This window comes from Diorhabda carinulata, chromosome 9, assembly GCF_026250575.1.
Source record: "Diorhabda carinulata isolate Delta chromosome 9, icDioCari1.1, whole genome shotgun sequence".
In the NCBI taxonomy this organism is placed as follows: domain Eukaryota; kingdom Metazoa; phylum Arthropoda; class Insecta; order Coleoptera; family Chrysomelidae; genus Diorhabda; species Diorhabda carinulata.
Window position 1 is genome coordinate 11,481,222 of NC_079468.1, and position 23,907 is coordinate 11,505,128.

At 32.6% G+C, this 23,907-nt stretch overlaps 1 protein-coding gene across 1 annotated transcript in view; it reads left to right on the forward strand.

The window, feature by feature from the left end:
* Positions 1-22,657, forward strand: part of LOC130898268 (uncharacterized) — a 65,395-nt gene extending 42,738 nt beyond the window's left edge. Inside the window, exons 2-3 of the mRNA XM_057807437.1 lie at positions 11,886-12,059; positions 21,181-22,657. Coding sequence (XP_057663420.1) covers positions 11,886-12,059; positions 21,181-21,267 — 261 coding nt within the window. The 3' untranslated portion in view covers positions 21,268-22,657. The remainder of the gene's footprint in view (positions 1-11,885; positions 12,060-21,180) is intronic.
* Positions 22,658-23,907: the final 1,250 nt, after the last annotated feature.

The window sequence follows — 23,907 nt, forward strand, 5'->3', positions numbered from 1 at the left end:
TACAGGTTGAAGTGGATTTTTATCAAACATTACAAATACTTATTCAAAGTTAATGTTTGGGCAGCAGCTTACGGTAACTAATTAAAGGAAATGTAAATTGAGTTATGTAGTTGGATTTAAAAAAAATCACTTATTCAAATTATTTATCGTATAATTCTTTCAATATTCATTACAGAAGACAGATATACTCATCCTCAATTAAGAAATGAAAAATAATGTTTACTTCCCGTATAAGATTCGGCAAACATCTAACAAACCGTCAGTCCACGTGGACTCATCATCTTCACTGTTTATCAATCTAAACATCGAATCGTAAACGTAAATGCATTTCTATTAGCCGAAGCCGTATGTACACATTTTCATCATTTCATCATTCATCATCAGTTATGACTAAATTCTGATCACTCGCCTATTATTGCAACCGTTGTAGCGGCAATCATAATTAGAACTCCACCACTAAGATTCTTATCTTTAAAAAACAGACTGGGAAGCATATCGTAACAAAATCAATGAAACGGTAGATTCAAAGGTAAGGCTTAACCAGGAGGTATCGAAAGAGCAACAGAATTATTTAACTCACAACTTCAGCTAGCAGCCCAAACTGCTACACCAAACACGAAACAGAAAAGAGGAAAAAAATATGTTCCACTCAAAATAAAAATACTATTAGCAGAAAAGAGACAGGGTCGGGCAAAGGAGCCACAAGTTGTTTTTGTCCTGCAGACAAAAACAACTTCAATCGTCATAAATTGAAGAAAAAACTTAAAGAAATAAGGGATGCTCAATTTGAAGAATACGTATCTAAACTAAAAAGAACAAATAAGCCAATAAGAAATTCAAAAAAGCACAAGATAACAGCCTCACCTGTACGAATAAACAGTGAGCTAGAAGCGACAGAGAAAAAGCAGATATATTTGCAAATCATCTCACAACAGTCTTTCAGCTACTAAGTCCGGAAATAGACCAAAAAGTAGAGCAAAACCTAACAGATGCTATAAACACAAGATAAAAGCAATGACTCAATGAAATAAAATTACTAAAAAAGGGGTAGTCAAGTTAATATACATTTACAATGCAATTCTAAGACTCGGATACCGGCCAAAATCATATAAAGTTGCACAAATCATATTAATTGGTAAACCAGGTAAAGACTCAACCAACGTGTCATCTTACCATCCAATAAGCCTTCTACCTACAATGTCCAAATTCTTGAACTTGAAAAATTACTCCTACATAGAATAACGGAAGACTTACCTCTACAGGAATGGATCCCCTGCCATTTTGCCAATTTGGATTCCAACAAAAACATTTGACACTGCAACTGTCTGACATAGAAAATAAATAAAGTCCTGGTAAACAAAGAATACTGCTCTGCTGGTTTCCTTGATATCAGACAGGTTTATGACAGAGTGTGGTATCAAGGGCTGCTATACAAAATTAAAAGAACTCTTCCCCAAACTAAATCCCACTTTTGAAATCTTGCTTAACCAACAAAACCTTCCAAACAAAGTTAATGAGGAAAAGTCCGAAAATTTTAATATTAACATTCACGTAAGGGTACATTTCCGCCAGTTAAGTTAAACAATTCGTAAATATCACAAGCAGATGGTGCTAAATACTTACCAATCCTCCTAGACTAAAAACTTAACTGGAAACAACACATTACAAAAAAAACAACTTGAAATAAAAGCAAGAGAAACTACATTGGTTGATAGGGAGAAAATCTTAAGTCTCACTTGAAAACAAAGTCCTCATCTACAAATCTGTCATCAAGCCTATATGGACATATTTAGAGATCCCAATCTAAAATACGCATTCAACTATTAGATGCTCTATGGTTTGTAACAAATCACACCATTCACGTGGACCTGGGAGTCTGAACTGTACAAGAAGTTATCCATCCAGAGGATCATCAAACACCACAAAACTATAGAAACCCACCCAAATCCACTACTAGAGAAATTTTTAACGCCACGAAACACAAAATATTGGAAAAAAGCTGACGAATAGACCTAGTATGAGGTATAAGTGGTTGCATCGCTGGATGTAAGCCTCACCAAGACATTATAGATGTTAGATTATCCAACACTCGCGAGCAAATTAACTCAATTAATGTATAAAATATTCTGTTTGTTAATAAAAACTTATATAAAAAAACTCGTCTATTTACGTTTTATAATTTAATATTCAGTAGCAAGTTAACGAGGTATAATAATGATTTTCGAAGTAGTATTACAATTAAGTGCATCTAAATAACGGCATATAATGCCGTCCAATTTATAATGATTCGATTGTCTTTTAACGAATACTTTCTCGAGAGATACATATTTTCAGAAGTATTTATAAATAGAAGGCATCTACGCCTATGGTAGATCAAACGAAATTCGGCAATTGTTTTTATAATCTGCAATTGATATTGGAAGAACTCTAATTGCTTGAGTAACCATTTTTTGAATAGATCGATAGAGTTGTATGATGTAGGATTCATTGGCCTACGCAGTCATGCGATTTCAATCCTTTGGAATACACAGTAAGGAAAAATATATGCTATAGTAGTAAATTTACTTCAAGAATTGGAAGTAAGAATTCAACTTTATCCCAATGACCTCATAGCTGATCCCCAACCCTTTGAAATATAATTTTTCTACGACCGTGCGTTTTAACCCACTTTACCGCTTGCATTTTAGTTTTGAGTCACTAGTGCGGGAAAGTAAAATTATGCAAATTTTTACCTTATTAGATAGTCTTTTACTTCGGAGGTTGTAACTATTGTTACTACAGGTAAATAAATATTTACGAAATAGTCCATCAAATAAAATTTAAACCTTTTCTAGGTTTTTGTGGCATTTTTAATTTTTTCAAAATATAAAATAATAAAGTTATTGTTTAAATAACCATGTATATTCAATATTAATGTCCCGAGTGCATGTCAAATTGTCGATAATTTAATTTTCTCGAGTGCGCGAATGCGCACGAGAGGAAATTATGAGACAATTTGACATGCACGAGAGGGCATTTTGGCAGACTATTTCCTGAGAAAAATTTAATTTAAAATAAACTTAATTCTGTGTTTAAAATTTGTTATTCTTTAAATTATAATAAGAAGTGGTGGAAGCAGCATAGAAACACCATAGTCGGCCTCCAGTAAAGTTGTATATTCTAATTGCATTTTCAATAATTGTTCCTTTTCTTAAAATATAAAATTAAAACCAAATGATGTTTATTAATCCTAGACGAAAATTTGGCACTAGTGCAAATTATCGATAATTTGCACTAGTGCAGTATTATCGCTGAAATTTGATCGTTGCTAGGTAAACATAAAATATTACAGCTTTTTGGTTGGCTTAAATTTTTCGAAGGAAATAGTGTTCAAAGGAGTGCCATAAAACAACTATCAAACCACCTGAGTTTGATATCAGTTGCTACGACAACCTAGACGTGTAATTGTTACTAAAACGTCAAATTTGTTCAAAACGTCTTGGAATTGACCAAATAAGTACAATCTTCTTCTAAATTAAACCACATTAAACCGAATCCGATACAATAATCATCAGACGAAGAACTTCCCGAAGCCATTTGAAGGCTGCAAATGAAGCTAATTCCGAGCCGTTACCTGCCAAATCCAGTATGAGAAGCAATACGACCATTTTGTTACATGGTGTAAGGAGAAAGGGGACAAAACTTAAAAGGAAGAGGTATTTCTGGCGTATTTTTCAGACCTAACTAAGGTTTTGAAATTTAATACATTATGGTCCCGCTATTCGATGGTAAAAAGTTTAGTAAAAATAAAAATAGGGAGACTTCCATAAGCTAACGTCGTTGCTTAAACAAAAAAATATTGGTTTTCGAGCACAGAAAGCGCAAGTTTTTGCCAAAGAAAATATATCCAGGGTTATGCTAGCTCCCGATGAGGTATACCTAATGATTAAAGTGAGTACTATTTTTGCACTGGCTGGCGCTCTCCGCAGATCCGAGCTTGTAAATATCACTGTCGACGACATTCAAGATAAAGGCAACCCAATTGTACGCAACTTTGCGACCCCCTACCACTCCACACCGCCGATTTTATATTCATTATAAGAATGGAAAATGCTCAGTTCAATGCGTTGGCGTGAACACTTTTGGTAAGATGGCAGCAGAGATTGCTGCAAATTTACGCCTACCTAATCCAGAACATTATACAGGACTCAGTTTCAGACGTTCTTCGGCAACGTTCCTAGCAGACTCCGGCGAAGAAATAACCAACCTAAAGTACCTCGGTGGCTGGAAGTCTTCTACTGTCGCTGAGGGCTATTTGGAAGACTCCGAGAATCAGAAAAAAAATATCAAATAAAATAAAATTCTCTGTACTACAAATGACTTAAAACCGTTGCCGTCACCGTCACCGTCATCTTTATGCGACCTGCAACCGATGCCATCCTCATCGACGTTATCTACCTTCCAGTTGGAACCAAATAACTCCACTAGACCGGCAATTCTTACTGGTCTACAGAATGCAACAAATTGTGTTTTCAATATTAATATTTATAATAATATACTTGTTGGAAAAAAATAATTTTTGAAAAATGGGTTGGTAAACTTTTTTGTATATACGGTCGTAAAAAAAATAATATTCCTTACTCATGCGTAAAGTATCTTTCCCGCACTTGACCGCTTGCCCGAACTCCGCTCCGCGTCCTTCGGGACAACTGCAGTTGCGTGCGGGAAAGTATCTCTTTCCGCACTTGTTAGGAAAATAACTATTGATGGTCTTTTGATTATATTTTAATTTTCTTCTTGTGATTTTATATGTATTCCATTAATCACTTTATGTTTATTTTTTCGAATTTTCGAATTAAAATACCCCGAAAATAGTACACAAGATCTAGTTTTATCAGAATACATTTTGCTGTACAATTGGATAATATTCAAATTCGGATCTTTAATGTTATGAATCGTATTACCAACGCTTTCTATAAGATATAAAAAAGCAAATTTATGTGATATATTAGCTTCGAAAACAAATCTGTATGAAATTTCACAATGTTGCCAGTAGTTTTGGCAATTGTTGATAATTATCTCCTCCTGCGTAATATTAAAACAATATAAAGACGTGTTAAAATCCTTATTTAAATTCTGAATGAAAATTCATTTCGAAGGAAACATGTAGCTGGTATAATCCTTTAGATGTAAATTAATAAAGAAAATTGAATTGATTCATAAAGTTGATCATGTATAGAGAAACTCAAACATTAATGAATTTCCCACTTCCTTCTATCGATGTGAATGGAAGATTAGCTTTATAACCATCGTTTTAGCTCAGCTGTAATTCTATTTGACGAATAAATTATTAATATGTGAGTCGTGGGGCATTTCGATGAATAATAAGAAAGACTAGAATCAATGAAGTCACTTCCTATATGCCGACGGTATCAATTTTTTCGTCGGTCTTTAAAAAGAAATGGTTTGGCGACTAGACAAGTTCCTCAAACATTTGAAAAATACAGTTTATTGACAATACAAAATAATAATTGAGGGTTTTTTCACATTAGCAATTCTTTGTTTCCACTATACCGTAATAAAAAGGAACATTTGTGAACTGTACTAACTGGGAAAGCTATAACTCTTCATTAACGGATAGTTATAAGTCGACTATTCTGGCTTGACTCTTTGGATATGCGAGAAGCAAAAAAAATAAAGAGTGCCTGAATGGAAAGGTTTACTATCTTAAGACTATATAGCTTCTTGCAAGATGGGTGTCGTAAATATCACACTAGATGAAGTTAAATTTTTGATTGTAATTGGTACCTGCATTTCAGCTTTTATATAAAAATCTACAGAATTACATTTCACAAATAGTTAAATAAATATGAATGAAGAATTTATTTGATAACTATCGAATTAAAAATTATGTTAATATTTGTTTATTTAATATTGAATCGATATTTTTGTGTATATATGATACAAGTTGATAGGTTTATGAAATAAAAAAATATAGCCAATAATAATTTTTTCGATGATTATTGAAGAAAATAGGAAATAAATAGAAGTTTAAAAGAATATAATCGATAAGTACTAATTTTAAATAACAGAACTTACGCCTTTGGTATTTTTACGATGTCAACAGTTAGAAAGAGTAGCATTAGATGAATTTTCCGGGTGCCAGTGCTCTGATACTCAAGGCACAAATACTTTTTATCTGACTCACATTGACAGCTTACAGTATTTTCATACCCGACACTGTTTCGTTGTAATTTTGTTTATATTTTAATTTGTCTTTAATTTCTCCCACAATACAGAATACAATAAGCAGTTTTTTCGATATATAGATTTGAGAAATTTTTGACGAGTATATAGAGTTTTATAGAAAAACGTGTACAGATAAACCAAAATATTTATTATAACAAAATTTACAACTGCTTAATTAATTTTCTACATAGCTTCAGAGCAGTTGTGGACACTTGTCATAGCATGGCACAAATTGTTGTATGCCTTCCTTCTAGAAGGTTGCCGCTTATGTTTCCACCAATATTGTAAAATTTTCTTTCATAATCGTTGAAATTTTGACCGCACAAAGAAATATTTTAGGTATAGTACGTGTAGTGCAGTAGTGTGAAGTACGGAAAATTACCAAAAACGTTCTAGCCAAAATCAATAGGAGTTTTTCTGTTACATTTGCAGTGTGAATTCGAGCATTATTGAGGAAAAAACCAACACGTCTCGTCTGTAATTCTTAGTGCTTATGTTGTGTTGCGCTGCACAATTGGTGCAATGGTGCACATCTGTTTAAGAGGTGTCAAGATTTGCTACGGCTCAATTTTTGTTAGGGACGAAATGTAGAATACAGTAAGATATCAAAGCTTCATCCCTGATACTTTTCAAATATGAAAAGCATCACCGTCGTCATTGTAACGTGGAAAAAGCTGTGCACTGCCCATCCGTTGTATTTTGTGTTGTTTAGTAGGAATTAAGTTACCCAATGTGAGAACAATAACTAATTTAATTTTAAACTCGCAGTTTTGCTTAAGCTACTTTTTTTGTAAGTTTAACTTTCAAAGAAGTAAACAGGAGGATGAAAATTTATATGGAATTCCTTGTTTGGGAATTCTTATTTCAACCGGATTAGGAAGGCTTTTCCAATTTTGTTTTTAGACTGAATATTGGAAGATAATACCTACATATTTCATCATTTTCGAATATTCAACCGTCAAATTGTTGAACTAAGGTAAGAAAGTTTAGGCTAAAAAGTAAAAATAATTTAAAATTCCCCAAAATTGGACATACAACTTTCTCATTTTACTTCATAGTTAGTATTTAATCTTTACCAAAAATGATTACAAAAATAGTTTACGAATACCTGACAGGAGTTTTCATGATGTTTCATTCTTTTTAGTGGAAATATTTGGGGTTTAGGCAACTGAACTGTGGAGTTTACTTTGATTGTTCTTCATTTTGCTGTTTAGTGTGATACTATTTATAAGTTCCCTAGCAAAGCGACTAGTGTTGTGGACACACTTTATTTCGAATAATCTGTGCCTGGAAAAAAATAAGTTGCAGGGTGTGGTAGCGGACACAACCCCAAACGTTTCAGATTGATTTGAGGTTTGAGCAATACCTTTCAAATTTCTAAGGCTTCTTTTGGAGGAATTAAGTAAAGTCGTGAAGATGATTTTTGTATGAAGTATTTTACAAAAAAATATCTTTCATTATCCTTTTAACGGTGATAATGTTTGTTCTCAAATTCTTCATCAATCAATCTCGATTGCCGCCAACAGAAGTGCAGAACTATTCCCAACAACAATCATCAGTATTGTAAATATTGTGCTAAACATTCTGTTGTATTACTAACCTTTATATAACAACTTGTATTTTATATGGATGGAATTTATTCATCTTATGAATTGAAATGATAAACGGTTTCCAAAGGACTTTATTTTTGCATATCTTCCATTCTATCGATAAGTAATAATAATTTCCAGGTGGTAGTGTCAACATCGTAACATATTTATGAGTGTATAATGGAGGTTATTATTCACGAGGTGAGGTTTACTGTCACGGGCTCTAGTGACTAACATAGATGACAGAGAAAATAATAACTCATTATACGAGAGTAGAATACTATTTTATCCACGACTACTGAATATTTTTGTTGAAAAATTTTGTTACATTATTGGAAACAATTCTATCAAATATTTCATACAATAAATTATGATTCATTTGAACATAGAACATAGATATCACAAGTTTAAATAATCGCTTAATGTCTCCATAATAATCAACACAAAAATCTATGTATTAATATTTGGTATCTAACGTTACAAGAGAATGGAATTTATTTATAGTTATTAATAATCCCTCTAGCCAGTTCCAAATTCATATACCATATTGTATGCTTTCCTTGACTTTTTCGGTAGTAAATTTAATGCGGTAACTTCTCTCATTTCTGGTAGTGTTGAAGAAAAGTCACTTCTGTTTTCTATATTCATTTTAGTTGTTTTTTTAACATAATACAATATACAATACATAATACTCACCATAATGATGATAGGTTTAAGTCAAATTTATATTGTTTTAAAAAGTATTTCTCTTTATAAATTGTTTTAAAAACAATGATATGTTAAAAATCAGATATACGATAAACACATATAATGTTTATGCTGTCTGCCTTCAAACTGGAAATTCCGTACAGAACTAAAATGAAAATATTTAGTAGTGCTTTATATTGTAAAATTATGAAAACCAATTTTTTATTACAAAAGACTATATTATTGCTAAAGATACAAGAAAATTGATACATTATACAAAGGTAATGAATAAAAAAATTATTAAACGCACAACCATTTAAACTTAATTTCCAATACATACACTGTGTGGCAATATGTGTTATAAACCTGAAAATGTATTTGTTTGTTAACAATCATATCTATGATGAATTCATCAATACTTCGTGTTGACGGATAATGGAAACCTTTTATATGGCAAATCTAAATACATACTGAACACACTATTTACACTACCACTGAAGGTTTAGTGGTCTAAGCCATATAATACACAGCCATGTAATACACAGCTTTGAAATTTTACTTAAAATGAAGACTGGTCATGGTAGACCCCCACCCATCCTGCCACGCTGGGTATTATACAATCATTAGCCTTAACCTGCGATGATAATTTCTGTGTAATTTATTATCATTTTATAATCTAGTAGTCTTGCGATATTGATAGTTGTCATTAGACTAATTTACAAGCTTAATTCACTTCGAGTGGAAAACATACAATTGGAATATTAATTTTGTGAGGTTATGATGGCATCATTCCTACATTTTCCAAAATAACGAACTCATTTCATAACAAATATGAAAATGCCTACTAAATCAGGTTTTTCTAAGATTTTCAAAACGTTTGAGTAGTTCCGAAATTCGAATAATGGTTTTTTTTCTGGTCGGAAAAAAGTATCTGAAGATATACAATTAAGCATGTTAAGTGACGCACTGACACACGTTGATCAGTCAACAATCAGTGATAATTTACACAAAAAATAAGAGCCGCTGATATTATATAAGAATAATTCCAAAATGATGGCAGATGATGGACGGATGTAATCTAATTTCTTATTTCGTTAGTAATATAGTATTATAATATTTATCATAATATATACAATGAATTCGTCTCTTTCCAGCTCACTTATAATGAACCAAATTTCAGTGGCAACAAAGTGTTAAATTGGGCGAGAACGTGTCTTTCTTTTATCTACATATAGCTCGTAAAACAAGGTGTGCAGTGAAAATATATACACAACAAGACATAAATTGAAAATGTAAGCTCAATACAAGAATAAGAAAATCGTGAAATAAAACCGGATTCGAATAACTTAGTAATAAAAACAGTGGGAATCGGTGAGGTTAAAGTGATAACAGCTGTTCATATCACACTGAAGCGTTGTACGAAAAATAAGCGCAGGCGTCGACCCTTAAATATAGAAACAATACTTTTTTTGTTTGGATATGTCGTCTCATTTATCTTAAACAAGCACACAACACTTTAAATATTGGATAGCACCGAAACCTCATGTGATGATAGAAATAAAAACTAAAGATAAATTTTCTGTCAAAAGTAAGAAACTGTTTAGAAGGCTTTCTAAAAGGATAGGAAATGAAGACAAATTAGAAAAAGTTATTAAAAACTTATACACAACAGAAAAAAAAAATTGAAAGACGAGCAAAAAAAATACGGAAAAGAAACAAAAGAAGTTAAAAAATTGTGATCCAAGGATTGGAACAAATAATCGAAACCTATTGATCACAGAAACTGACAGTTTCAAGTCTATTGAAGATAAATACAGATTAACAGTTAAAAAAGTGTTATGAGAGGAATTTGAGCGATAAAAATATAGGAAGATATAAAAGTAAATCAAAATTTATTTAATAAAATAATAAATGACTTAAAGAAAAATGAACGACATGGAATAAATCCAGTGATTCCAATATATAATAAAGAGGACGCCAAGTGTGCGCAATTAAAAAAGCATCACTTTATTAAGCATTGCTTCCAAGCCATACAAAAACATAGTATAGAAGAAGCTTGAGAGTCTATTCGAGGATCAACTAGTCTAAGCCCAAAATGGATATAGAAAATGACCCAATGCATAAGGTCAAGTGTTCACATTTGAAAAATTAATCGTGAAAAACAAAACAAAACAAGGTCACATTGCTTTCTTAGAACTACAAAAAGCTTTTGATTATGTCGAAACAACTCAATCAAAAGTCTGTTTGACAACAACAAGGGTTACATCAGGAAAGATAGGCATTTATTTTAGTTATGGATGATATAATTGAGGCAACGAAAAGAGAATTCGAAAAGGTAAGGACGTATTATGATATGTTGAAAATAACAGAATTTTCAGAATGCGCTTTTGCAGAAGAATATATGAATCGATACCCAAAAGGATTTAATAAATACCACCAAAGTATGGTATAGTAAACTTCATCTAACAATCTGAAGTATATTACTAAAATGCCAAAAGTATTATATACAGCAGAATAGATATAAAATGGAAAAATGGAACAAATAAAATATTTAGCGATAACAATACTCAGAGAAGAAGCAGTTGATGAAGGAAATTCTATTACCTGGAAACTGAATAATGTAATTTCAAGGTCATCCATAGGCAAAAAAAATCAGCGGCGAAACCAAAATGATAGTATACAAGATAGTATTTAGACCAATATGAAATTAAAAGGAATATACAAGCTATGAAGATGAAGTACTAAAGAAGAGTGAAGATAAAAGATAGAATCCAAAACCAAACAGTATGGGAAAAAATTAAGTATTGAATCAACAGCCGAAACGATAGAAAACGACATAGTTTGAACACAAGTATCAAGAACACATTTTGAAGTTTTGGATCAATAATAAAATTCATGAGACTCCAAATACAATACTCAAAATGACTCTTGACATAAATAAAGAGTCTGGTCTCTATGAATATGTCAAAGACTTAGTATCAAGGATTAAAAGTAGGAATTATGGTGCTTATTTTAATTACTTTCTGTGGTTGAAGTGAGCTTTTTTAATGAGAATATAATATTGGGAACAAAAGTTTATCGATTTTAATTGAGTGTTTTGAGTTTGAGTTCGATTTAGGTTGCTTAAGTACTCAAAATTCTAATCAAAAGTCTATTGCAGGATTGCGGACTCACTCGCAAACAAACAACGGAGCAAAGTGAAGAAGACAATGTATATGAAAGAAGTTCTGAAGGTTATCAAAAGCATTCATAGGAAGTGCTCATACTTACCAATTGTATACTGCTTCCCAAATTTTTTATCATCCTTTAATAAATCGACTTTAATAAGTTTAAAACAGAAATATATATAATAATTATGTAATAATGACTTTTTTATTTCAGCTGATTGTCCCGAAGAAACGAACAGCTATATTGATGAATAGACTAATGGTTGCTTTGAAAGAGGCATTGGAAAATGAAGGACGAAAGGATACATTGAGAAATGGTAACAATTTAGATGAATTTTTCTCAAAAACTAGCATGAATTATCCAATGGGTGAAGAGGACATTCGATCGGTATGTATAATGTACACCTTCCTATACACAACCACATATAGAAATACACACATACAACAATGAAACCGATATTGCCATGGTAATTGTGGCGGAGCACGTGTAGGAGTTGAATTTCACATTTTATATGGTCCTCGAGAAGACCCTGTAGGTGAGTGGAACCAGTAGACCTGAAAATAATAGGTGCCAAATGATATGGAACTTCTCGACCAAGCAAAGATTGACTCATTATCATATTCCGAGGGTTCTAGATTAACGGCCCCCACGGTAAGGTTTTTAGGGAGAGTAAGTAAGAATGTTCTAAAAGTGTTATGTGAGTGAATTATTTGATTTGAGTATCAGGATAACGTATTCGCGAATTACAATGGACAATGCATCAATTAAGGATAGTGAGGACTACTGTGTGACTTTATGTTTGGATTAATATTTAAGTAGGTGGAGTCGATGAGTGATTGAACAGAAGTTTGTTCAATTTTCAATCATCGTGAATGTTTTCATTTGAGGAGTCCGTGTAAGAAGCTAAAACGTTTCAAAGTTGAGTTGAAATGCATATTAAAAGTGGTCCGAGTTCTCTCAGTAGTGTTTTGTTCCACTGGGAGAAAAAGTTTTAAGAAGCAAACAGTGTAAAGGGACAGGCTCTTCTAATAGTTAAGTTATTCTTACATCCTTTCCAACTTATTTGTTGACTATATGATTCTACAGTGATCATATATTCTGGTGTTTTTTCTGAAGATTAATTAAAATTGGAGAGAGGTTATACATATATACGTACAGTGTAAATCCTTTAGAATCAAAACACATGTCTAATTTGAAGTTATTTACCTGTTTCATTTAAGTACATGAAAGAATTTGAATGTTTATTCCGATTATTAGGGCACAAAAAAATAATTTTCGTCGTATAATGAAGAAAATAGTTATTTTTTACAAAAAATATCTACACCTTTGGATTCAACATGGCTGTGATCAAAATTTAAAAGAGCACTCTAATAATAATGATTCTTAGAATAAAATACCAGTGAAAAAAATTAAATTAATAAAGATATTTAATAAAATAGACAAATTACATTTGATGCTACACGCAAATAAGTTATAATAATACCTATTGTTTCCGATTAAATCACTTGGTATGGAAATTAAGTTATATATGAGTATGTACAGTTCTTATGAGATGTGAAGATGGAGATGGCTTGGTGTCTATGTTTGCTTTAATGTTGAATCCGTACTTTGTATCATTGAGCTTGGTAGATAGGGGATACATTGCAAGGCAGAACCATAACGGACTCATGGAGTCGCCTTGGTATATTCCCCTGTGAATGGGTATTTCGTCTGTATTGAGGGAATTTGGAGCGATTTGAAGATGTAGTCGCCATCTCTGCATTGTTCTTGAAAAGAAGCTTACAATAGTACACTATCAAATGCTTTTTTTTGATCCATGAAAGCAGAGTGTATATTCCGGTGATCTCTCTGTGCTTGCTGAAGTATCACAGAGTCCATGATAAGCCTTTGCACCGACTACAATACGCTCGAATTGTGGTTGGTGCATAGGCTTCCTATTAATGAGTGGATTCCTGCAATGATGTTATTAGAGTTTTTGTTTGTCTTCAGCTTAGGTAATTTTGGACGACATAAAGAGTTTGCGCCCTCAAATTCTGTCAATGCAGTGACACTTTATTGACGATATTTGGTTCGGTATTGTCTGATTGTCGGTAATTTTATCTTCATGTTCGCCAGTGTAGGTTTCACCATGTGTACCGTTCGCATTTTGCACTGCGAGGTGATCATCTATTCTTTGAAGATCTAGAAGGACTTCTCCTCGTATTTGCTGCAGGATAGGTGTGGGACAATACTCCTTCTCTGGTCAGCTATTCGTTGTTCCGTTAAATGCTGTCATTCTGGGTACCCCTCAACAAAATCACCTTGAATGGCATATCGGTAGGTGGTCATATCTGTCTCCATGTTGGTTGCCCTGAAATAGGAGAGTTAGTGATGTATTCTTCTATTGTGTTGTTTATCATAGTAACCTTATTCGGCGTCACGCTGCGATTGCCACTAGCCGAGGGAGATCTGTAGCTCATTTTTCTAATAGCACCTTCTACCTAAATCCTGAATGGGACAAGAGGTTATGGTGGTACAATGCCCATTCGCCCGTTTAGACCGTAAATTAAAAATTATAAATTATTATTATTATTATTATTATTTATTTTGTGAAAGACTTATGCACTACTCAGCTTAGAGCCGGTATTATTCACCTATCCCTGATACAAAGTATCAAAAGGATTAGGCACGGTTCACGTAATGAACTTGCGCACTGTGTGGCAAGTATTCAATATTACAGCCTTCTGGATGTTGGCGAAGGTGTTTTTTGGTAATCCCAGTTTGGCGATGCAGGGTCTTAGGCGCGACGCCAGTTGCTAACATAATAACTATTTCCACATTTTCGCTGTGCCATATCTGTTTAATCTCAATTGCGATATCCGCGTATTTGACCAGTTTCTCCTGGTGTTTGTTGAGTGTTCGGTATAGCTACGTCGACAAGAAGGACTGAATTGACTCTTATATCAACCACCACGATGTCAGGTCTGTTATTCGACACCTGTCTATCGGTTATAATGGACCTATCGTAGTAGAGTCTAATATTGTCATTTTCGAGCACCTTCTATGGCTGGTACTTGTAATACGGTGTCTACGTATTGAGAAGACCGAACTTGTTGGCCAGTTTCTGGTGGATGATCTTACACATTTGGTTATGCCGGTGTAGATAGTCGCTATTAGCTAACACACTACAAGAAGATGCTATATGTTGGTCTCTGATGTTCGTTGGCACTTTATGCATTTATCAGATTGAGTGTTCGGATTATTATTTCTATATGTAATGAATTATAATATAATTATAAATAGAAAAATTTAATACGTGACATAATTATGACGTAAGAGTAGTTAAATAAGAACAAATAATAGTAATTGTGAAAATGGATATACATAAAGTACATATTCAAGAGCTGGAATTCATCCATAACGAAGATTTTACAGAACTACTAGGATTAGAACTGTTTCCAGGGACTTCAGAGTATTTTAGGAATAAAGAAAATCATTTTCTTACATGGAATGAGGAGGAATTTGTTACTCAATTACGATTAACTAAAGAAAAAGTCCAATTTATTATTGCAGAATTAGAGGAAGATAAAAAGAAGACCAGAGATGGGTAAGTGTACTAAGAACATTTCACTTTTCTAGAAAATTTTTATCCCTTTTATCTTTGCAGGATTCATGCAATTACTAACGATGTGAAGGTATTAATAATTTAAAAATATATAGCTTCAGGATGAACACTACAGACACTAGAAGAGTTAGGCTTTGACAATATGTAGAGCCTTTTACAAAGTGTGCAACTGATGTTGATATGGGCATTGATAAGTCCACTGCAGTAGAGTCATCGAGAAAGTATTATCTTGTATAGCAATATTTCTTCCTGAAATGATTAAAATCTCTGAAACGGAACAGCAGCTGCAAAAGGTTCAAAAGTTTTCAGTATAAGCCGTTTTCCTAGGTATAAAAGAGGAGTGGATTGAACTCATGTAAAAATATCTCCTGAAGGAAATAATGCGGAAACTTTTGATATGATATATATCATATGAGCCTGAATTCCCTATAGATGAAAATAAAGCACAATTTATCAGAGAAGCTAACAACCATATTGATTCAATGGTACCAGATATACCTATCACTATTTCAAAGGGACAATTTAACTAGATATAATTTAACAACAATTTTTCATGGCATATTGCAGGCATTTCTGTGTTATATTCCATGTATGAAGTTATAATTTGTTAGAACTATTATACGTAAATGAAAAATTCACTCTTCTGTTATTTATTTTTCACTTCACCTCATCAAGATTAATACAACAGTAACTTAACGTTTTTCATTTTGAATGCCGTGTTGTGTCTTGCTACAAATCCTTTCACTTGCGCCCATATAAGTTCTATAGGATTTAGTTGGCAATGATATGTCGGTGTGCGCAGCACAGTTACACTATGTGTTTCTGCTATATCTTCCACGGCATATTTCATAGAACGATGTTTGTCTAAATTTGCTATAGCTAATAGTTCTTTTTTTATCAAATTATCTTCAAATTCAATACTTCTGGTGGTTAACCAATCAAGAATTTCTTGTTTTCTCCAAGATGAAGTTGGAGTCTTCTCTCTGCGTCGATAATGATAACTTGAGTCATCCATAATTACTACTGAATTGACCGAAAGGTATTTTATCATTTCACCAAAAAAGTCTTCAAAAAAATCCGAACCCATGTCCTCGTGGTAATCTCCCGTATGACACGACTGAAAGGTTAGCAAACCATCTTTTAAAAATCCCTCTTCGCTTCCAATATGGACGATTATTAGTCTTTTTCCTTTACCTGAAGGCACCTTAATAACCATTGACAAGCCTTCCATGAAAGCTTGGCGAGCACTGGTTATATTTTTACCTTGCCACATTTTTGGTAATGTATAACCTCCATTAATCCATGTTTCATTAAAATTTTATTCTGCTCTGTTCTGTACTGCTTTATACTTCTTAAATATTTTCGTCGCCAGCAAACAATTTCATCGCTTTCCAGTAAAAGTACTTTACGGTTATGCTTTTCCCAGGTAAAATATTTTTCAAAGTGGCCCATAAAAGTTTTTTAGTTAGCAAGGGAATACTGTCATCCTGGCCAAGCTCCATTAAAATCTTATCTAGAGTGGGTATTTCTTTTTTAAAATAAATAGAATAAACTTTTCTTCGAATTACACTTTTAGTGTCTTCATCAAGGACTTTCCGCAATAATTTAAAAACGGTGGACTATCCAACTGAAGTCATTCGGGAACATTGGTCGACAGTTTCTTGTACAGTAAATTTCGGGTAATCGTATTTTATGCAATCTTGTACATTTAAAATAAGTTTTTCATTCTCTTATAGTGGAGAATTATTGGAACATCTTTTTGTTGGTGTAAATGTGGCCATTTTATTCCTAATCTGATGATACTGTGAACACTATTTACGGTTTAACAGCAAATACTGCGTTAAACTAAACAAATATATTTTTAAAAGTCTAAAAATTTTGGATAAGGCACCATTGCTCTTACGGCGCATGGTTAAACCGAATCTGAAATAGGGTTTGAATTAGGCAGAGGTACTGATAGAAGGTTAAACGGTACCTGTTAAACGAAAACGTAACTGTATAATCTATTACCTCAGTAATCCCTACACAATATTTCGATATTGACACTTCAGGCCAGAAAACGTACTTTTCCTAATTCTCTTACACAATTACTTGAAATTTTAATTTTACAAACAATACTATTTCAAAACTTACACCTATGGCCAACATCGAAATTGAGCTGAACTAGACGGAATTCCCCATTTTATTACTTTTCCTTACTGTTGTAAGTTCAGAAGTGTTATCAAGTTCTCAACTAACGCCGAGGTTCAGCCTAGGATAAAAATTTAATGAATTCAAATATAGAAATTCAATTATACAACGCATTTAAAAAATTATATGAATTTTGGAGTGCAATAAATATAAAAACAATAGAAATAAATAAATGGACCTCAGCAATGACCCTGTCATTCGAATAATGTTTTATCAATTTTCTCAAAATATATCTTTCTTTGAATGCTTCCACTTTATATTTTGTCCGACGGCACTTAAAACAGCGAGTGCTTTTCCATCACTATTGTTTTCCCGTCTTACACCGCGGCACCACACACGGTAACCATTTGGATTTAATATTCAACGGCCGAAAAATGAAATATTCAATAACATATAAATTGGAATGAATACGGAAAAACCGATTTATTATAGCACAGGTGACACTTTATAACAGACTTGCCAATTTTAGCTTACATACTTTATGACAAAATTTCCATCTCTGCTCTACCCCACGGTGTTACATGTAACCGTTCCCTGCCCGCGTCTATCTCTAGTATCTCTAGATAGCAACGCCGCGCCATGGGTATTTCAAACACTTAGAATCCGGACAACAAGAGAACCAAGCAGCTATATAGAACTTGGGCTTGGTTTCCACACCTGTATGTAAGACCGTGGTTGTATATTACCTTTAGATGGCATATATTATTATAACCAAAGGCTGGTAAGTTGAGTTACAACCCATTGTCAATGGCAATTGTTACTTACGACCTCCAAATAGTCTCAAAATGCATTGTTTACAATATAGAAAAAAAATACATTTTTCAGGAGACGGTGATAGAAGTTTCAATAAGGTTTGTAAATATTTGATGCGAAACATGCAGATTGTCCTAGAAGCTCTCGTGCAGTGACAAATTAGGGCATATATTCAATGAATAATATGAAACAATATTTCTAACTGGAATTTTCATAAACATTGCAATCAGGAGACAAGGCAAAATGTCTGGAATATTCTTTATGTATTCAGCGGAAATATTTGAACAACAGAAAGTTTCTAGAAAATTTGATGTTTACCGACCAAGCCACGCTCTCTACAAAGGAGGTAGTATTGTCTGTAACTGTAAATGACAATATTCTCAAAAATCCCCGTCTGCTGTGGATATTTAACGAAGTAATTAATGGTCTTTCCTTTTTTGATGAAAATATCAACTCGTAGAGCTTTTTACAGTTTTTTAGTAACGATTTGTGTTAGTAATTTTACAGTTCAGTATGCTAGAGATCAGAGGCGATGGCTAAGTTTACCGATGCGAGCCAGATCTTAAGTTATAATTATTTTAGATTTTGTTCTATAGAAACTAATCACTCAAAAATTTAACAAAGTCCGCTCAAATAAAAGAAACAAACTTTGTAAAGCTTTTTCCTCATAAAATAAAGAGTGTAATCAAAAACTTTCATAAGCACTAACTCAAATGTACCGAACTAGATGAAGGAACCTAAGAAAAACCTAGGAATTAAGATAGCATAAAGTTAAACAATATTTACACATTTTTAGTAACAACTTTTCTGTTCACTTTTATTATAGTTAAATATAATTCGCTCTTCAATCAAATTGTGATTTTACTGTAGATATATTTTCTCCCCCACTATTCTATGAATTAGTGAAAAATAATTTCCATGGCCATCCATTAATACAAAGGTTTTTAAGTTAAAACATTTTAAATCCATGGGCGGAGACATTTTTCATATTTTCCCCATTCCATTTTACAGCTGTTGAATAATAAGTGACACGCCTGTTTTTGTATTATGACATGTGGAAAATCACTCCTCTGAGTAATTCGTTATCTATGATAACGCTTTGATAGGTGGTTGTTCTCTTTTTAGTTAAAACTTTTGGTTAGGTATGTTGGTTCGTAACGCTTCATACGTCGAACCTCGCGTTCTGTGTTCAACAATATTTCTGATTTAATAATTTTCAATATAACAGCTGTGTTCTGTTTTCACAGATGGAATTTCAATATTACGTTCGATTAATAGAATTGGGACGTACCATGGAGTATTTTAATTACTCCATAGCTGTACTCCGTAAACCCATACTTAATTTCATCCATATGTGTTTCCTGATCAATTGTTTAACAAGATCGTTGCACACAAATTTTTCTTTAAGAGTGATAGTTATATGCACACTTCTCATTTTGTTCGCTCCAATGTCTTGAATCAATTTATTTAGATGCATGATATCTAGATGGTGTGTTTGGATCTTGATGCGATGCAAGCAAGGCTGCAAATGTTGCGATGGTTGTGTACATTAACGTGGGTATATTAGATAAAATAGAGGAGCAAGAACGCTACCTTGAGGAGTCCCTGATATGAAGGAGTATAGTTTTGTGTACTACAGTGGATATTTTACCAGAAATAATCTGTCCTTTGAGTATGATTGGAATATGCTGTAGGAATGATGTGGTACTTATTTCTTTAGTTTATATTGTAGGCTTTTGTGCCACACCTTATCGAAGGCTTGACTTATATCTAAATATGTAGCCAATTAATATCTTTTTTTCGAGATCATCTTTGATATTTGAGATATCTTCTACTGACATGGGAAATGGTTGAGTCTCAAGATTGCAATGTATATTTACAAAATTGCTAATATCACGTTCTGTGTAATTTTTTGGAGTATAGCAGTTATAAGATCATACTCTGGAGCTTTTTTTGGATCAATTTCGTTGACAAAAACTAGTGTCAATTCTTGGAATGTAAAATTTTGGATAGGTAAGTAATTCCATTTGGAAGGGTTGTTCGAGGATTATTTCTTACATTTTTTATTCTATAACAAATAGTTGCTATACTTCTATTAAATGATCTGCAGAAGCTTTTTTTTATTGCTTTTGCCCATTCGCCCATTTTGTCTCTTAAAGTTGGCATTGCCGTCTGTGGATTTTGTTAGTCTTTTTTTTTTAGATAACAAGCAGGCAAAAGTGGGTAAACCCTTTTACTCTTGATTAATTGGAGAGATCTTTTCAGCTAATGAGGACATGTATAATTTGAATTTCTTATTAAATACATAATATATGAATAATTGGAAGTCGTATATTCATGTCACAGAAAACATAGATTGTAGTAAGAGTTTACTTTTCCTAGGAAGAAAAAACTCTTGCTATAGTAGTTTCATTGAATGTTAATTGAGAGTAAACATACATATAAAATTTTTCTTTGCTCGTTGCTCTCCGCATGCAACCGCACCCACTTATCTTGTTTTGGTAATTGCAGCTCTCATTTTTTACTGCTATTTTCTTCCACCTCTCGTTTATTTATTTTGATTTTCAGTTTTACAATTAGTTTAATTATGTGTTAAGTATGGTGAAGCTAATTAGTTTGGGATTTCAAATGATTTTCTAACAAACAAGAAGTGCATAAATATGTAAGAAGGAAGATGTGCTTCACAAGTATCATAAATCAGGACTTTTACCTCTTTTTGTATCATGCTACTTGGCTGTTATATTTGGTAGTACTTGCAAAAGGGTATCTTGAACAATAGTAGTTTCTCAGTAGGACTCTACTTTGATCGAATCAACTCTTCATGTAATACATATGTCATTTAAAGTTTAAAGTACGAGCTCACAATTTATTAATCAGTTACCACATATTGTCATTCGATACTAATTGTTAACTGAGTTTTTTTCCTGTTTTTGTATCTCTTTATTTTTGTTTCTGTTTTAGATGGACCGTCGGGGACATGGTAATATGAGTACCCAAAAAGCAAGAAGTTATTGGAGATGTTATTTTAACGCAGTTACATGTTTCTAATATTTCAGTACCACAAAAATCTTTGGCTATTTTTATTGGCTTGTCATTATTCATTGTGGTTACATCTTGAAATAATAAATGAAATGGAACTTTTTGGTACAAAAGTAAACTGTTTGGAAATTTTTTATAGCAACTAAATACTGGCCCTTCCACTAGAAAATTTGGACTATTTGGACTGAATAACAGAATTTCATTTACTTGAAATAGGTATAGCTGTATCTTACCTTACCTATCATCTTGTTCAGTTGTTATTATGCTGTGAAATTTAAAAAAAATTATAATAATAATAAAACAAAAGTAGTAGAATGAGATCGATTTTACAATTTTTTGTATGGCATATACTGTTACTCTAAATCACGTTTTGGGATGAGTATTGCCTGGTTCTCAATGTTCTCCACAAAACGAATCACAGACGTTTAAATCCGGTGAACGAGGTGAACGAGCTCTGGTGCACTTTGAAGATGATAGAGATGTAGAAGTTGCACTTCAATGACCGTGTGTATTACGTCTTTGGAAACTGCAAATACTTTCAGGTTGTTGTTTTATGATTTCTCGTCTATTGAATGGATAAACTGAATAAGAAAATGCAACTCAATACATTTGATTAACTCCACTAATATTACTGATATGACGTTTAAATATACATAGTTCACTTTACTAGTTTATTTTTTTGGAAAATACGTGAAATCTCCCCCAGAAAGTGACTTAGAGTAAAAGAAAATTGCGATGCCAAAGATTATTACATCGAACACACTAGGAGGGTGGAATTGTCAAAGGTTACATGGCCGACAACATAAATAACAAATTAGAACAAGAACGGAAGTTGTGAAAATAACTGTATCATATAAAAGGTACAAAATAATGTAACTACCACAGAAAGTAGTACTTACGTCTAAATGAAATCTACCTGTTATTTTAAATAACTTTGGTAATATTAATATCAATTAGAATTATTATAGTGGCAAAAATTAATGGTATATTGTGTTTATTTTATAACTTTCACAATAATCGCTACGTTGTGGAGGAAAATTTATCGTCATGCGTGTAGTAGCTATCATTATTCGCTCATTGTATAATATACTATTGAATGTCAAAAATTGTTGAAGTCCAGTTATACATTAATTTGTTAGGTTCTAATAATAATTTTTCATATAAAAATACTTCTATCAATTTTTTTCCCTCTAAAATTCTGCGAAATTTGAGGAATGCATGTCATATCCTCTAGACTGAATTGGTTATAAAAACTCTAAGATAGAAACCAAAAAGCTCCAGCTTAAGTAAAACGCCAAACTGTGTTAGTTCCTCGAAAAAATTGTATACTCTCTTTCTAGGCAACTTAGTTGTATGAATGGCATTGGACTTAGATATTTTAATAAAAGTTCCGATAAAATATGAAGTTTCTTTTACCATTATACTATAGATTTTATACATAAAAATTATCAGGCCTTTTTTTAAGTTCGATTAAAAATTTCGTCTAAATTCTGACACCAGTTTTTTATTTACTCCCCTCGAGAATTGAGGGGGTTGAGTGGTTCTCATATTCAGTCTTTTTATTTACATACCAACGTACAATTGTTTGTTTGTTGTTTTCAGAAGCATAATGAACGTTTGCTCATAAAAATACATTTATTGATTGCACTAATCGATCGTTGATTTGTTTCGTTATCTAATTAATTTGGCAGTTGAGAAAAATAAAACACAGTTAATATTGAAGGTACATACTATTTCACTTATTGTAACTGAATAATTAGTGTATCATTAACATGATTAAACAATGCAGTGAAAATATTGGCGTTTAATTCTAATTATTTTCTATCATTGAAAAAATAGTATCCCTTGGATTGGAAAGTTACTCATAATACTTGTAGCACTTCAATTTATTTTATTTTTTAAAGATTAACCATATCTTTACAAACAGAGAATGGTTAACACAGGTCATAAATATAATAGTGTTTTGGGTAATTTTCCTGCAAATAAATTTGAGGGAAACTTCACATATCTCGAAAACCTCTTTTCCCTTGGACTTTCTGAGTATTGGGCACTTGGCAACATTTGCAGACTTTTGTTCAACAGACTCTAGAGATCATTTTTTTGTAGTAGAATCTTTAAGTAATTTAGAAAGCTTCTGCGAATATAAATGGTGGTTAAGTTTTCTTTATGTAGCTTCCTTTGTGAAATCATAAATTCAGGCATTTATTAGGGCAAAATCAAGAATCGAGAATTTTTCAGTCGATTTAACGTTGATGTTAGATTTATGGGACTTAAATTTATCATACTTTCCTTCTCTTTTCTTTGAAATTGAAGTAGAAGCACTTCGTTACTTGGTTAACTTGAAGTTAAGCTCCTTTGGCTTCTATTCATTGTTCCTACTTTGGCTCATTTGATTGCATTCAAACGTTTTGACAATTTCACTTAGGTGAATAGATATCGTTAGAGATAACCTCATAAATATATAATTCTATAAGTCGCTAAACATTCTTGGTCGAATTCCATATGCTGGGCGATCAATGCTTGAAAAAATCCTTTTTTTTTCTCTCTGAAACTTCCTTAGAATCTTTAGATTCGGGAACATTAGTGAATGGTAGATAAAGATGGAATGCGTCGTAAGTAGTTGGTTATTCACAGATTTAATACTTATTT